Genomic DNA, 18,050 nt, shown 5'->3' with positions numbered 1-18,050 from the left:
GGATGTGGTTTCTCTGTTGGTATTTCCGTTTTCCCAATCTCCCTGGGAGAACATTCAGAAATTGACATCTCCTTTGAATATCAATGCAGCTATTTACAAGCCTATGAACTGAAACTAAGATGCAAATGAAATATAGACCCTGAATGAAAACACACTGTGTGTATTTAACATTACTTTTCAACTTCACTATCAGAATTCAAAGTCTGCAGTATTAATAAAAAAATGATTTGCTTTTTATAATAATAGATGCCATGTGGTACAAACTACTGTTGACTATAAAACATTGTTACAGTTACCTATTTTTTCTTCTTTTTTATCTCCAGAGTGCTTTATGGAAATAAAATCAACGAACTCCCGAAAGGTCTTTTCGAGGGACTCTTTTCTCTTCAGCTGTTGTAAGTATTTACACAATTGTTGAGTATTATAGGTAGCCAATCATTACTTTTAAGCTGATCAAAGTTGGTAGTTGTGTTAGTTTCAGTTGGATGTATTTGGTTCAAGACATGTTTATGCTGTTTCATGGGCAGGTTATGTTGCCTCCCAAAATTCTTCATCAGATGACTTTTGTCCACAGCGAAATACACTGGTAAATTAATTTTGTGATTTAAGTCAAATTTCTTATACACTATTTATATTTACATACAAAAAAGTAAATGTGTGTTCTATTTCTCAGTTATTGATGGTCACCAGCAAACTATTACTTTCTTAAAATCCCTACCAGGAAAGAAATCTGTATTTTAATTTATTTTGAAAAATAAAGAAAAAAGAAACACTATACAACTGTTATTATAAGTATGTTAAGAGCTACATGTTTTCAGCACAACTAGCTGAGATGGTAAGAATTTTAGGACGCTCACTGTTCCCCAGATGAAGCTATCATATCAGACAGCCACCATCTCTGACGGCACTTGGCAGCATTAGACACAGCGACCACATTAATATGTTTATCAAGCTGTGTCAAAACAACCAGCAGCATTGATAACGCAGCAGTGCTTTGCATGACTACACAACAAAGCATCTAACAGACCTTATGAACCAGCAGTGTCATTCTCTAACAGATTATCTGGGAGTCATTGGCTTGTTCAATTATGCTGCCTAGCCAGCTTGAAACAAACAAAACAAAAAAGAGAATCAGTTGATTAGAAACATTAAATAGTAGATTGTACAGTCATTAGTGGTTCGTCCTTTGTGTTTGTGGGGTAGTGAGGCAGAAAGATAATCTTTAGCACCCCCTGCAGGAGTAATTCTGTACTTATTTTCTGCTGATCCAAGGAAAGCAAGAAAAAAAAAAGTTGAATTATTAATGCAATCTTTGTACGATGCCTCAGTAGGGTTTTAAATCTTTCAGAGGAGAAAGAAACCATTTGCAAACTTGACTAATGACAGGAAAGATGTTTGAGTTTAATCCCTAAGTGCTGACAAACCATGTAGAATTGTGCACAGGTGTCGCGCTCAAATGTGTTGACTAATAATCTCATGTCCACAAAAACCGACCGTGGTGTAACAGTGGTGGAATTGCTTTCACAGACAGGAGTTTAAAAAAAAAAAAAATAATGAAAATGTTCTTTTATAGCGTGTCAGTGAGAAAGCCTGGGTTTTAAAGTTTTTGTAAGGTGATTGACAGGGTGGAAACAGCAGTGTTGCAAAATGGATAAGAGGAATGTCTGCATTAACTGGTTTAAGGAATGTATGGGTATTACTGGAGGCAATATCTTGCCCAACAACATCCATTATTACTATTCAAAGATCACTGTTACGTCAGTTTTATACATTAAAATGATGTATAGTATATATTTTAATCATCGTCAGTGTAGTGTATTTGAGCATATATGTATAATGAAAGGAAAACATAAACAAGAATGTTTTACATTATTAGGTCCTTCTCTATTGATCCCTGGGGGTATTTCATATGATTCCATTGTTAACATAACAATACCACCTTTGTTGACAACATTTGCTGTTGAAAGTTAGAAAATGTTTGAAATCTAGGTATATCAAACTGAAAATTATTTATACTGTAGCTAATTTAAAAAAAAAAATAATCTAAATGCACAGTAGGAGTAGGCTGAAATCATCTATAATATGTTAAAACGTACATAGATATCAAGTTCCTACAGCATGCGTTTGTAAAGTAAAAGGGGAGACAGGGATGGGAGGAAATTTGTTTCTTTAACGGTGTTCCTGTCCCTCCAGTGGAGCACACCCTACGTAGTTAGCCACACGAACCCTTAATTTGATTGTAAGTGTAGTTAAAATGCATCTGTGCTTGTGTTTGTGCCTTTACCAGGCTGTTGAATGCCAACAAGATTAACTGCCTCCGTGTGGACGCATTTCAAGATCTGCATAACCTGAACCTTCTATCTCTGTATGACAACAAACTCCAGACGATTGCCAAAGGCACCTTTGCTTCTCTTCGGGCAATCCAGACCTTGTATGTAACGTTTGTTTAATTTGAATAATCTTCTTTACACTGCAGAAAAAACTTGATCTGGTTAAGACTTATTCACCCTGTTTACTGTAAGGAGCAAGTTTTAGAGATTAACCCCAGGTGATGCTTTAACTGATCAGAGTGTCTGATAACTGCCCCCCTCTGGAACTTTGCTAGAGCCTCGTTTCCAGAAATGTAAGCCGTCTATACAGTAGATGGATTTAAAATTAAAAAAAGAATATTATTTTTGCTCTGTTATAATGAAGTATTTGTTTTAACATGAAGTGCTATAATGTACAAAACTGGAGTCTAAAACACAAAATGGCCTCATGTTTAAATGCTCTGATTTGTTGTTCCATTTTGTTCCAAGGCACTTGGCCCAGAACCCTTTTATATGTGACTGCCATCTGAAGTGGTTGGCCGATTATCTTCAGGACAACCCCATTGAGACCAGTGGTGCCCGCTGCACCAGCCCCAGACGACTGGCAAACAAACGGATCGGGCAAATCAAGAGCAAGAAATTCCGCTGCTCAGGTAACTGGTTAAGCTTTACCTTCAGACCTGACCCCTCAGCTTTCCACATACAGTATACTACTTACTTAAGGTCTTCGTTTTCGGTTTTTATTTTTGGGCACTTGATGTCCCTTTTAAAGTTATATTGAACCGAGACTCTTTCTTATTTAAACTCATGGAAACGAGATCATTATCAAGAACGTTTCATTGATAATGTAAAAAAAAAAAAAACAGCTTTCTGGTTTAATTTAAACCGAACGCAAAAAGTGAGTTCAGTTAAATTGCTTTTCCCGGATTTAAAATCTTAATGACTCGTTGCAAAAATGTTATAATCTGTTTTGTAAATAGTAGTTTCCTCGTAACAATTTAATTCAATCAATTTAACTTCCCTCGCTGTCTGCGTTCAGTTTGAATAAAAAATAAAGACATTTTTTTTTTACATTATCAGTGAAACAGTCTCAATCAATCACGTTAAGGGGGAAAAAATGGGACCTTGTGTGTTCAAAAATAAAAATTGAAAACGAAGGGCCCTACACATACTGTACATCGAATCCTTACTCGAACTGAGCCTTTTTTTTAAACTATTATATAAATATTGTTTAACCTTTTTTTCCCCCTTTTTTCCTACAACTAACTGTGGGGTGACAGTCGGTGTTTATGCCCTCAGATGAATAGGCGGGTCAAAATTAAGTGAATAACTTTGAAGTTTTGTTTTTAAAATAAACAGTTATCTGTTAATCAGTAAATAATTTATAAAATCTCCCCTTCAGTCACTGTGTGCATAATCGTACCAAGTTTCCTATCTATGTTTTTATTTATAATGCATATGTTTTTTTGTTTTTTTTTCTCCATAGTTTTGGCTGGGCAACTTCTCATACTCCATAGAATTCACACAAAATGTTCCGAAAATTTAATTATATGTGTCTGTTTTATCTCTTCATTAAAAAATGTCACGTTTTATTTTGAACTTTCCTCATACAAATCTATTTGTAATGATTTTTTTTTTCCTGTCCTACTCTTATTGTTTTAATAGTCATGCTGTAATTTCGATTCTATGCAGTTATTTATTTTGACGAGACTGTTGGTTATTCACTTAATGGATTGACTGCGATGTAGAATTAATTATAATCATTTCTTTCCTATGCTTGCCAACATTCAGTCGCATCTCTTTCTATCTTTTGTCTTTTCTGTTTAGCAAAGGAACAATATTTCATTCCAGGTAGGTTTGGCACTGCAGCAGGGCTTTCCAACTGCTGAATACGAGTTCCTCACCATTTCAGCTTGTCCTAGGTCTTAGGAAAGCAGTGCATGCTGTTTAAAAATAGAAAACTCCCTTTAGACACAGACATAGTATATTTGTTTTTCACAAGTAGATTTGTTTTCTAACCAAACAGTAAGCTCTGCATGCAGCTCTGTGGTATTTTCTTCCCTGCGTCTCTGTTATTAGGATTCACAGTGTTCCTATGCAGTGGCCATACAGATGCCAGCTCCTGGTTCTATTTACAGAAGAATCCTCCTATTTCAGAGCCTTTATAACATACTGCTTCATACATATCACTTTAGGTGGCATTCCTTTAGATGTTCATTATGCAATTCAATTTGCAATAAAAGTTCTGTAATTCTTCACTTTTCAGAGACTGGCATCTGCATAGCCAATCTGTTCACGATTCATGTTATTAAAATGCAGTGTGGATCTGGAGTTGCAGACGAAGCAGATTCTCTCAATAGCCAGAGCAAAATGAGAATTTTTGATCTGTCTGCTGGAAAGTCAATGTGTTGTGTTTGATTTGAAAGAAGTGGTACTGCATTTAATTAAAGATTAGTAGAGGATTACTGTAGCTCTTTTTCTTTAACCTTTACTATTCACAGTTTTTTTTTTTTGTGAATCTTTTAATTTGCTGTGCTGTGTGTGTACTGTGTTGAAAAGTTTTGGAAAGAATTAAAACACTGACAGCTACCCAGTTCAAACAGGCTAGCATGCTTTCAGAAAATGTTTGATTTGTTTATTATTTAAATGGTTCCTAATAAGGGAATGGAAATTCAGTGCACAGCATAATGAGTCAAATGCAATTCAGATACTATCAAATATTTAGCGTTTTGCAGAGCAGGCTAAAGTAATGATCCCTTCACGTCTTCGAAAACATTAATCATTTTATAAGAAAGCTGCTAAGATCTTTCATGTTTGATTGGACTGTGTTTGTAATTCAATTTATTGTACTTCTTGCTTTTTTTTTTTTTTTTTAAACTGAACTTAGGGATGTATTTCAGTGGGTAAATTGCACCCACTCATTCATCTTCTCAATGAACCTTATTTCTTGGCCAATCATATTTCTCGGCCAATGCAGATTGTATCGTATCAAGTGGACTGACTTTTGCAGAAAGGGAATATTTTATTTCTTTCATGAAAAAAAAGAAACAGCTTACTCTTTCTTTCCCTCCTGGCTCTCTTGCATTTGTCAGGAATTCATCATTTTGGTTGTAAGTAAAAATTATATGTCTGGAAAAAAACACATTGTAATCCTCTGACATGATGCACTCTACCCTACTGTTTTCGCCCACTATCTGTTTCCTGAAAAGAACAAAACAAAAAAAAAAAGATTTTAGTTAATTATCTGAAAAGATTTACTGAATATTACAGAAGTACTAAGGGTCAGCATGGATAGCTCTGTGGTCTCTTCAGTTTGTAATTATCATTATGTTATTGAGTCCATCCCTGACTATGGCAACTCTTGGTTCTCTTGACTGTAGTACTGTAATAAGTACTGCTGTAATTTTCTAGCTGCTGCTTAACCTTCCTGGTCCAAATGGCTCTCTCCTACCTTGTTACCCTCATGTCCCCCTCCTTTGCTCTTTCTCCCTGGCCTGGTGGATGAAATTCAGCAGGATTTTCCGTTGTGCTTGATCTAACCATGTGGTTGCGAGGTATGAGTAAAACATGGTTCTGTCAAGCACCATGGAACGTCCTGCAGCTTTCTACAGCATGGCAAGCTACAAGAGACAGCCTTTTTGTACATCAGTAACAGATGGGACAGTTCAGTGCATGACAAAAAAAAGAACAGTAACAAGAAACTGACCCCATTTATAGAATCAAACTGCAAAACAGTTACGGATTTGCGTTACATGAATAACACAGATAAAGGAAGTAGATTGAAAAAAACAAAGATGAACTTATTAACTGCATGCCATAAAAAACAAAACAAAAAGAAGACTTAACCATCAGAAGGCTTCTCACTAATGCTGCCTTTTCATTTGAACTACATCCTTGCCTTTTTTTCTTCTAAGATTCAAGGCTCTTACAGGCCTTGAAACCCTAATGTCTCTCTGGTGCTATGGCAAGTTTCCTTGGCCTGGTATGTTCTGTGAAGACTCCAGAATGAACACCCCACCCACTTTGCCGTACCACACCGACACCCACCCCACTTATACAAAGCACCCTTACTGCTCTGTAAGAATTGTGTTGGTCACATCCTAAATATTGTCCATGTTCTGGCTTTAATCTTGTACAGGTACAGAGGACTATAGATCCAAGCTTGGAGGAGACTGCTTTGCGGATCTGGCATGCCCTGAGAAATGTCGATGTGAGGGAACCACTGTGGACTGTTCCAATCAGAAACTCATCAAAATCCCAGACCACATTCCTCAGTACACTGCTGAACTGTAAGTTCACAACAACAGCAGATCTGATTGCACCCACTGCTGTAGTCGAGCCAGACCATTTTTCTCTATAGACAGAACGTTGACTTAAGAATCGTTACTGATTTCTTATGAAAATGCTTATATGGCGCACCCGACCGCTGGAATGTGTGTCTGTGTTTTTCCCACGTCTCTGACTTAGCTGGGGGAGGTTAATCAAGAGCAGCGCTAACAAATTTGTTTTTGCAGCGCCCCACCAAATTTTGGAAGTAATCAGCCAAAAAGTAGCCAAATTGTGTTTTTTAAACCAGCCAAGAACCGCATTTAGATTTACGATTTAATATTATTAAAAAAAAAAAATAAATAACACAGGTAAGTAATGTTCCCTTTCAAGTACGAAATGTAACCATTACCTAATGGGATATATCTCTTATAGCCCAGATTACCTGAGCACTTCTATCAAAGATGCTCCTTTAAGATCCCTGTATGCGTCAGGCATCGTCTCCGTCCCCAGGAGATAAACACGGGTGACGCATAAGGTTCAAAGCCATTTTTCTTTCTGCCCTACCTGAAGAAGGAGTGAGCTGTGACTTTTAAGTCATAACTAGGGAGATGTTGATATATTCACTTTGTCTCTCTCATTTCATATTTTGAAATAATTAGCTTATTTTAAGTATATAATTGTTCTTAGCCTTAGATTCTGATTAAGTCCCCTCCGTGGCCTTGTGCCGAATATTATATAATTTTTAGCAAGTTTTAATTGTTTTCTGCTTTTCTTTCAGCGATCCAATGCACCTGTAGGCTGTTTCCCTGCACTAGAGTCTGCCTGTGTACTCAGACAGTACACTGCGCTAGCTGTCTGTTTTTTTAGCTGCACTGCGCTGTCAAATTGGCAAGAGCTTTTTCGACCAGAGAATATTCTGTGTTTCTCTTTGTCATTGCTGTATCTGCTTTTTTGCTTCACTGACAACGAAGGCTTCTATATTTTTTCTATTTAGCAGGTAACTGCAGCCCCTGTTTGTTTAACAGTGCATATTTGCAATTGTCAGTGGCTTTTTCAGGTCTTCACTTACACGCCACTTGTCCATGTACCAGAACTGGTACCAGTGACTTGCCCTGCTGGCGCTCCTGATTTGGTACTGAGGTCGGTACCTGGGCACTCCTGCTGGTACCAGTCGGTACCAGAGCCTGTACCAATGAGTTAGTCGGTACTCAATCCTGTACCAGTGACCTGGTCAGTCGGTACCAGAACTGGTACCAGTCATTAACAGAGCCTGTACCAGTGACCTGGTTGGTACCACAGCCTATACCAGTGACCTGGTCGGTACCAAAGTAGGTACCGGTCATCTTTATTGGTACCACTGGAATTGAAGGCCTTCCATCCACCTCCTTTCCAGTCTGACAGAGCGAGAAAGCTCCATACTCTCTGTCCGGTTAGTGCACTGTAGTATTATGTTGATTGCACCCAGAGTTGGTGGCAATCAGAACAATTGTTTATTTGCTACAGGTCTAAGTTCCACGGACAAGCTTGGTGTAAACAGCAGCCGTCAAGGTGGATTGTATACGATCTAGCCAATCTGCCCCCACCACTCCACAAGAGGCCTGGCAACCTCTTGGGCATTATTCCAGGGCGTATTTGTCACATACATCTGCAACGCTGCAGTATGGGCCATGCCTTATACTTTTGCCAGGTTCTAATGACTGAATATCGTAGATCAGCATAACCCTGGTTTTGGGACCAGTGTGTTAAAAGCAGCCACTTATTCTGCTTTTTAACACATTTTTGTTATGATCCACTTTAAGTCCTGGAGTAGTTAGCCATACACCCTTTTTGGACTTCTGGTGTTAAGTGCTGAGGTTACTCAGTGTAACCTTCCAGAATATACACTGCATGAGTGTTCTTCCTCACTGTACTGTAAATTATATGTCATGGACCCTTATCGGTTCTCGGCCAGAATGCTGAAGGCAGTTTATCTTCCCTTTTTATCACATCTGCCGGTGCTGCAAGTCCTTCACTTGTGACAGCTTGGGTATTGTATCCCATTAGGTAATGGTTACATTTCGTACTTGAAAGGGAACGTTATTATCATAACCCTGGTTCCCTGAAATGGAAATGGAACCATTACCCTTCAAGGCCGCTGCATTCAATCCTAATTTATCAGGCCAAAGAGAAAATGGCGATGAGCCTTATGCGTCACTCGTATTTATCTCCTGGGGGCGGAAACAACGTCTGACGCATGTGGGGCTCTTAAAGGAGCAGCTTTGATGTGCTCAGGCTATAAGAGCTTTATCCCATTAGGTAATGGTTACATTTCTATTTCAGAGAACCAGGGTTTTGACATAACCTCGTTATGCACTATTTGTTTGTTTTTTTTAGTCACAATTTACAGTACCAAAACCACCGTTCATTTTTTTTGTTGTTGTTGTTGTTTTCTTTTCTTTTTAATCTGATTAGATCAAATGTGGTCGCTTCAGGGAAAAAAAAATAATAATATATAGAATTTAGTGTAAAATTTAATTGTCCAGAATTGGTCGGCAGATAGTCTTTAAAAATAAAAAAATAAATACATTAGGTGGAAAAATAAAACAGACTGTGTAATGAAATCTTAGCAGACATGATTGATTTTCTCATCTTTGATCCAGACGTCTCAACAACAATGAATTCACAGTCCTTGAAGCTACTGGAATCTTCAAGAAACTCCCTCAGCTCCGCAAAATGTAAGTCCAGTAGTTTCTTCCTGTTTGCATCTCTCTCAGACACACACAAACACACACACACAATCCCTCTGCGATTTTGCAACTGTATTAGTAGAATTCAGAGAAAGACGTAATTTAGTGTAGCATGTAATCAATTCAGTGAGCTGTGACAAGCATTTGGCCTAAGCAGTGAAGCAGATCAAAACTGGCAGATCACTCTGCAGTGGGGCTATGCTTGTGTCAGTGGCCGCTCCTTGGCATCTGAGCCTAGCACTGAGACAGCTGGTATATTGTGCTGCCACAGCAAGGATCTGATGGTTTGAGTAATTCAAAAGCAATTTTGATAATCTCCTGTAACTTCCTTTACTATTCTCACAACCATGCAGTTCCGCCTACTTCAACACAATGACACTGCCTTTCACTTTTTGCTTCATTAAGCTTTTGTTAGAGAAATCACAACTGAAGGATTGCAGAAAGTTACTTGGCAGCCCATCTGTAATTTCTGCATGTAGTATCCAAAGGGCTGTGTTGAGCAGCATAGTTCTATATACTGTACTGTGGTATTTGGAATATTTCATTTTGGAAGGGTGGGCTTAGGGTGCATTTAGTGTCATAACCATTATTACATGTGTTTGTTTTTATCTCTACATCTTTGTGCTATAAAGATTAAACTACTGTCTCTGTAGACTTCCTGTTTAAACCAGGATTTGATTCACATTTTCAGTGCTGTGGTACTTACAGTAAAAGTAGTCTTGCACAGAAGTTCAATTACTAAACCTTTCATGACCAGCAGTAGTCTTAATGTTTGTAATCTCATATTACTCATGACTCGCAAGACATTTTTTAATTGAGAGGTTGCGGAGTAACTCAGTCAATGAGTGCTTAAGGTCAGATAGTGTGCCAACTTATATATGATAGAACACTACAATATGTTCAAACAGCAGAACATGTGGTTTAGACATTATTTCATTTTTTATGTTGTTCATAAGCTAAATACCCTCTAGAATAAACGGTAGGCAATAACACCTTCAACAGAAAGTAATAGTGAGTGATCCCATAGTGGCTCATCTGGTAAAAGCCCAGCCAAGTGGTGTTCAGGGTGAGTCATAGATTGCAGCTTCATGTCTTGGCTGTGCGAAGTTGGCGGTCAGTGAGCTAAAAAGCAGACACCTGCAGGGCTGGCCTTTGTCCTCCACTGGTTGGTAGCTCGCTAACATCTGCTCTGGATTTCTTGGGTGTAAAAGAAGAAGCTGGCTCGGTCACGGGATCTGAGGATGCCCTCTGAACTTTAAGTTCTCCTGAGCTGTGTGGAGAATTTATGTGCGGGGTGGGGGGATGATTGGACATTCCAAATTGGTGTGAAAATAGGAGGTAAAATAATTGGGTACACTTAAATAAAAAAATGTAAAAAAAAAAAGAGAGAAGGTTAGTTAGGTCACCCTTGAAAGAGACAGTAATCTAAGGTTATTAATGGGTAATCTGCTTTTGTGTTTCTCAGAAATCTAAGCAACAACAAGATCACAGATATCGAAGACGGTGCCTTTGAAGGGGCTGCCAGTGTGAACGAGCTGATACTCACCAGTAACCGCCTTGAGAATGTACACTTCAGAATGCTCAAAGGACTTAATGGCCTGAGAACACTGTGAGTATTCAACCACACTCTAGAAACTGCATCATTCTGGAACATGTTCTATGCATGTGCCTTATGAGAATTGTAGTAAGAACCTATTTGTTAAGATGCCCAGTCACCATCATAAATCAAGAAAGGAATCAGTCTTTGGACTGATTCTTTGTGTGAAACTTAAAATATCAAAATGTGCATATCTTTTTTTTTTTTTTTTTTTTTTTTTTTTGTGCTGATGCAACAGTTTAGTAGTATTACATCTATAAACATACCCAGCGACACAGTATTGTTATAAGCAAACTGTGTAGGTATGCCAACATTGTTGGCCTAGGTACAGGGTTCTGCTGACTTCATAAACTGCAGCAAGCATCACTCTTGTGTTTAATGACAATAGCAGAAACACTGAAGTGAATTACTGCCTTGTGTCAGGCTTTCAAGTATCCTTAGGGGATATGTGATGGTTTTGAGTGATAATACACATACGTGTTTCACTGGGAAATCAAAATGTACTCAAGAGTGTGTGGTAGAGGAGGTTAATTCCTGTGGGATATGATGTCTTTATGATCAGACTTTACTGGTCTGTCGTAACTAAAATGAACGAAACCACAGCACTATATTGAGCTCAGTCTTGGCTAAGTCCCTATGCAGTAAAAGTTGAATCAACCTTGACAAGGCTAATTCAGCATCTCATTCAGCATTTCATTTTCACTTTTACATGCTAATACGGACAGGTAAACTTCCCTGGTTGGATTTGTCCTGCACAGTAGTATTATTTTTAAATGTTCATTTTCAGTGTGGTTTAGCCATGATGATTCAGTGATCTCTTTCTGTCTGCAGGATGCTGAGAAGTAATTGGATTAGCTGTGTTGGCAATGACAGTTTCACTGGACTGAGTTCTGTGCGTTTGCTCTCCCTGTACGACAACCAGATCACCACAATGGCTCCTGGGGCATTCGACACACTCCACTCGCTGTCGACCTTGTAAGTTAAACAGATGTTTACTGCATTGGTTGAAAGAAATAACAGATATGCTTTGCTTATACTGTAAAGGTATTGAAGACATGGGATATATTGGCACCTTATCAGGGAATTTATATTTAGAAACTGGCGTGTTTGTGTTAACGTAACTCACGCATAGTAAGCGATGGAGGGTATAAACTCCCACACAATAACCTGACATTCAAAATGTCCCCCGATCAGCAGTACAGTAATCAAACAAACAAGCGTGTATGTGGTTAAAAGTCTTTATTAAGACGCTCATTACACTAATAAAAAAAGATGTATTATGACCTGTGAATGTAGTAAAAAATACAGTAATCGCATTTCCGACTGCGATGGGCAGATAAATGAACCCTGTTTTAAATACCATTATACACAGCTTTAACAATTACAATACGATATTATTATTATTTTGAGGTTCAACTTTTGTTAGGGAGCTCCCCTAAATCCCTTGTTTATAAAGACACAGGGTATTAATGCTTGTGGCAGGGTAGCTGTCTGTCGTGTGGATGCGTGCACTCGCTGACAGGCAGGAGATCTTGATGGAGGTTGAAGTTGATACGCCCTGCAGGCGAACAGGATTTATTTACATATTGTAGTGCTGAGCTGCGGGGTTTCCAGGATATAATGAGACAGCAGCAGTTGCGGTTCAAAGCTGTAGAAAACCCTGTCTATTATTTTTTTAGTTTTAGGTGAACAATGGCTTTCATTTCTCTCCTCTCACTTACAAACTCAACCTCTCTTAACTCTCTATCTCAAGTCTCCTGCCGCCAGATCCTGCTTCTCTCTTTCAAACTCCACCAGTGTTGCCAAGTGTTGCCAAGTGTTACGAGAAATAAAAAAAGCAGCACTGCCTTTCAAAACAAACCCAAAACAAGCACAACTCATTTCAGATGGAGGGGAGTGAGGCTCTTTATACAAATTCCATATTTTTTTCTAAAGACGTGCATATACGTTGACACCAGTCAATCACCAAAAACACTCCTACACTCTCATCTCTCCCTACACCCCCACCCAAACCCTCTGCTCTGCCTGCACTAGAAGACTGGCTGTACCTCCTCTACGCTCCCCTGCCTCCAGAACCCTCTCCTTCTCCACCCTCGCCCTGCAGTGGTGGAACCCCCTTCCTATGGATGTCAGGACTGCTCCGTCCCTGACCACCTTCCAGTGCCTCCTCAAGACACACCATTTCAGACAACACCTGGAAAACTCAACTCTCCCCTTCTGGACTATATAGCACTCTGCCTTTAATGCACTTTAACTAGCACTTATCTGCTCCCTATTTTACTGTATTCAATCCTGAACTTAACCCAATCTGTAGTATTTTGTATTTCACTTGCACTCGTATCTAACCCTGATGTAACTATCAACACTGTTACCTGCTCTTGAACTGCCCCGATATAAAGTCATATTGTGTTTTGCATTTGCTCTTATTAGGACTGAAGTCATTGTATTTTGTATCTTGCTTTTAAATGTACTGTAATTCTAGATTATTTTTGTATACAGTTGTAAGTTGCCCTGGGTAAGGGTGTCTGCTAAGAAATAAATAAATAAATAAATAAAATAATAATACAACCATTTTTAACTGTTGAAGTCACACAACCTATTACAAAAAACAGCAACTCAATAAAAACAAGCCCAATTCCGGATAGGAGGACTTAGCAACTATGATCTCTACACACACTCAAGTCCCTCCCTTTTCCTCACTCATTGGCCCAACACTCCCTATCTCTGACTGCTCATGTCAGACCTGCTCCCACCCCCCTCAGTGGCACACTCACACACAGGCAATTTCAGCTGTAGTCACACAAGCACCAAAAACACACTGAGAACGCCAACAGATCCAAACAAGAATAACACAATTTACAAACACACATTTACAGAGTACTCCCATCCCCTTCCCCAGTCCATAATCAGGTCCATTCCCACGTGTCCCCAGCTTTTTGAAGCAACGTTGCATTGTTTGCTGACTAACAGAGTTCCAAGCATGCTTTAGCAAGCTCACAGCATCTAATAGAGACATTATATTTATACTGAATTTTAATGCTGATGCTCATCGTTTTTCCTTTCCAGCCATGCTTGCTTGCTGTTGCAGTCAGTGCTGTTTTTTCAAACTGTAAATAAACGCGACACTGCGTACAGGGATTAAATAGCCAAGGTACAGTACAGGTAATCACTTAGTAACAAGGTGGAAACAGCTGATTGATCGATCTGTCAAGCTTTTTTACTACAGTGATACTGTCTTTTTATAGAAATCTGTAAATGGCAAGGTAACAGGGCGAAAACATCTCATTGGTAGATTAGTAAGAGCGATTACTACAGTATAAACACTGTGTTTGTTATTTAAATATATGTGAATGGCACATAACGAGATCCAAACAGCTGAGTTTGCCTGAAATATACGCTGTGCTTAACACAGTATAAACAATGCCTTTGTTATTGAAATTAATGGGAATGGTAAACACTATTTGTCTGATTTAAATGGCTGCCCAAAATAACCCTGTATGGTGTAACTGGTGGTGACTGTATATGGATCACTTTAGACAGGTATTCCTAAGTTGCATGCTTTACCGTTTTTGCTTTATGTGTTTGCAAGAATATCAGTTTTTTCTAGTTGCCCTGCTTCTGAATAATACTAGTTTCAGTGAGTGAGAAATGAAAGCACATTACATGCGTAAGACATAACATTTACAGCAGCGTGTTTAGAAATAATGGAATTTGCAATAAAATTGTGCTGAACTGGCAAGCTGTCAGACGCATACAGTCTAGTAACAGGAAATTCGTTTTTTTTAACTGGCATGTAATCGAGGTGGCTGTCAGGTTAGATGGTTAACATATTCTCCAGCGCACAGAGTAATTTAAATTTAAGAAATGACAGCTGAATGAACAATCTATGTTTAAGTAAAATCCAATAATTTAATACAATCCACTATTCATCTGAATATTAAACTACTTTATTATCGGCACCCTATAGTTTGACAGCATGTCAAATCTCTGACCATTTCAATTAGTTGTAAAATACAAACGCCCTGATTCAGCTACATAAAACCAAACTGCTGTTTTACAATCTCGCCTAATCTCTTCTTCTTGTAATAGTTTGAAATTATGCTTTTATTTGGACTGTAGCTGCAAAATTGAACTACTGTAAAATCTTTCATTCAGGATAGGAGTTGTATATAATTAAATAGAGTCAACAGTATAGCAGAGGTGTCTGAGCATAACAGGATTATGATTCAGTTCCTATTCATTAAACTTGGCAACAGCTCAAGCCTTCAGCACAAGGGTAACTGAAATGTGTGCTGCAAACCAGTACTAATGGTAGGAAGGATCTTTTTTAAAAAGCCCTTGTTAGACACACATTCTCTATGTCAAGGCAGTTAATAACAATAGCAAGCATTGCAGTAGTGTTGCTAATCATGTATTGTCTTCTGTTCATGCTAGAAACCTGCTGGCCAATCCTTTCAACTGTAACTGCCACCTGGCCTGGCTGGGTGACTGGCTGAGGAAGAAGAGGATCGTGACTGGGAACCCCAGGTGTCAGAACCCTTATTTCCTGAAGGAGATCCCCATTCAGGATGTAGCCCTTCAGGACTTCACCTGTGATGGTAATTAATTTGTAATCCAGATTGAGAGGGTAGTGATGACCCTGGTTGTATATGTACCTCTAATCTATTAATAGTTACATCTGTAGATAGTAAACAACAGCTTAAAGACTGGCTCAAACCTATGTGAAAGCCTTCAGTGTTTTCTTAGAAAATCCATGCAGTGCCTTTATATGATTGTCCTTCACAGAAACATTTCAGATCACGTTGTGTGATGACATAGCAAGGTCATCTGCAAACTGAAACATGTAGGATGGAAACAGTGCCTTTGAAATTCATCTTAATTGTAGCATATTAAGTAAGCAGTGATTTCCTCCCACAGGAAACGATGACAATAGCTGTTCCCCGCTTGCTCGCTGCCCTGCAGAATGCACCTGCTTAGACACTGTGGTACGCTGCAGCAACAAAGGACTGAAGGCTCTACCTAAGGGCATTCCCAAGGAAGTAACAGAACTGTGAGTAGCAGAAAAATGGCACTTTTGTCTCTGCAGCAGGGTCACTTATTTTAAGCGATAGTGCCCAGCGACGAGTAGTGTATGTTATTAACCAAGACTTCAGTTGTGCATCCTTTGGCTTGAAAGCACTAACGAAAGTCAAGGTCAACAATCACAGCCTTCATTGAGAGGGTACTATCATATCTGTGGCATTATGTTCTATAAGAACAACCTATAGCAATCTAGATTGACCTTAAACTTGTAATGATTCGTGATTGGCTGATTCAGTTGCAGGTACAGGGCTGGTTGCTTTTCTCATTGCAAAGTACTGATTGGTTTTGGTGGATAATGAAATCAATTTGGACATCTGCCTAGGGTTGGAACAATAATCGATTATCCTGATATTATCGATAATGTTTTTGCGTCTATAACTTTATTGCGAAAATAATTATCGATAATCATATCATCCATTACACAGTATGATACAATTGTGTGTAACAGTAACTGCACTGACGTAGTAAGCGGCACTGAACTGTCTGTGTGAGGCATCAGGCGTGACCTGTGCACACTGCATAGTGGGAAGTTGTTGTAACATGTGGAGTAAGCCTTACTGAGTAAGGGGAAAGTTTGAAGCCACTGGCGATGACAGCTGCAAAAAGCCCTGAACCGGCAGAAAAGATTTTAGGAGAAAAAAAAAATCAGTCCTGTGTGAGACAATACCATGCAAAGGGAATACCACTAATCTCTTCACCCATCTAAAGATCATAATCCAGACTCATATTCACATGTTTCTGGGAGACCAAAATATGACAGAGGCACAGTAAAATAAAATCTGAGCAGAGAAGTTCAAACATTAACTTATGGAATGTAAATCAAAATATTGCAAGGATCACACATTTGATGTGCAAGGATATGCATCCATAAGTTGATACAGTTCTGTGTAATTATTGATTTTAAACAATGTTCTTGCTTTTAACTTAATGTCATCGTGTTTGCACTGGCAAAGCAGGAAAATAAAAACATACAGCTCGCTGTAAATTATTGTAGAAAAGTGGACCTTTTGCGTATTTATCATTTTGACAGTTTAACATACATTAAATGCAATTGCAATTCTCAGTGCAAAAAAAAAAAAAACCTTATGGCAAACGTTTAATATTTGTCTAAACTTAATTTGTCTGTTCTTTAAACTACAGACACAAGTACAACAAATACTGTAGCATTTTTTTTTATATAAATTACATTGAAACTTAGTCTAAATTTGTTTTTATCTTCTAGACGTATAGCTCAATTAGATCTTTATCATAAATAAACACTTTTTGCTTTCAAGCACCGTCTGAAATTTCAGGCTGTTGAGCATTGTAATCGACTCTGTGCTCAAAGTGTTCAACAGCTGATATTTATAAAACACAATTTGGTATTTGTAGAAACTGGAAAACATTTTTTTTAACACACTTTTTTTTTAGCCTATATTTTGAAAAGCTACCAAAACAAACACATTTGATTGTATTATTTTTGCTTTCTTGTAACCAACCATTGTTTCATAACTTTTATTAAAAGTGCTTGTCTTTGAAAACTGTCTATTTCTTCTAAACTCAACTGCTTCTACAAGTCACTTTCATGTTGCTCAAGTATATATGTAGCTTTAAATATGATCAGTTCCAAGAGATTTTACATATTTTATTTATTCAGCCAATAATCATGATATTGTGATAATTTACAGCCGATAATCGTTAAATGAAAATATAATTATTGTCCAACTCTACATCTACCATCAGGCTGTAAGCTGATTGTCTGACGGCACTGAATCATTGTTTGAGAGAAACAGAAAAGAGGTGAAATAAGGTTATTCTAATCAACTGGAGGCTTGATCCCAATCATGCATAGCCTGAATCCTAATATCCTTATCTTTGTACACAGATGTAAAGCTTTGAAAAGCTGTAGGTTAAGGTTAAAGTAACCAATGTATTAGCGTATGCTGAGTTTTAAACAGCACTTCTGAAACATACACTTTCAGACTGTGTGTAATAATTAATTACTTAACGAGATATCAATCAAGCCTTTAAAAAAACTATCTTTGAAAAAGTGCATTATTTCAATAGTCTGGAGGTTCATTTCCAAGT

The 18,050-nt window shown here is 38.2% G+C and overlaps 1 protein-coding gene across 5 annotated transcripts in view; it reads left to right on the top strand.

Annotated features, from left to right (window-relative positions):
• The window catches only part of LOC121329799 (slit homolog 2 protein-like), a 165,007-nt gene that overhangs the window by 120,464 nt on the left and 26,493 nt on the right, over positions 1-18,050 (top strand). For 3 of the 5 annotated variants that reach the window (XM_041275651.1, XM_041275633.1, XM_041275672.1), the window contains exons 12-21: positions 324-395; positions 2,288-2,431; positions 2,799-2,962; positions 4,137-4,160; positions 6,448-6,598; positions 9,218-9,292; positions 10,770-10,913; positions 11,733-11,876; positions 15,336-15,499; positions 15,819-15,951. In XM_041275651.1, the coding sequence (XP_041131585.1) occupies positions 324-395; positions 2,288-2,431; positions 2,799-2,962; positions 4,137-4,160; positions 6,448-6,598; positions 9,218-9,292; positions 10,770-10,913; positions 11,733-11,876; positions 15,336-15,499; positions 15,819-15,951 (1,215 nt within the window). The remainder of the gene's footprint in view (positions 1-323; positions 396-2,287; positions 2,432-2,798; positions 2,963-4,136; positions 4,161-6,447; positions 6,599-9,217; positions 9,293-10,769; positions 10,914-11,732; positions 11,877-15,335; positions 15,500-15,818; positions 15,952-18,050) is intronic. The other 2 variants (XM_041275661.1, XM_041275643.1) reach the window with 1 other exon arrangement.

Source organism: Polyodon spathula, chromosome 2 (assembly GCF_017654505.1).
Source record: "Polyodon spathula isolate WHYD16114869_AA chromosome 2, ASM1765450v1, whole genome shotgun sequence".
Lineage (NCBI taxonomy): Eukaryota > Metazoa > Chordata > Actinopteri > Acipenseriformes > Polyodontidae > Polyodon > Polyodon spathula.
Note: the sequence above shows the minus strand (reverse complement) of the source record. Positions and strands in the feature narration are given on the sequence as shown.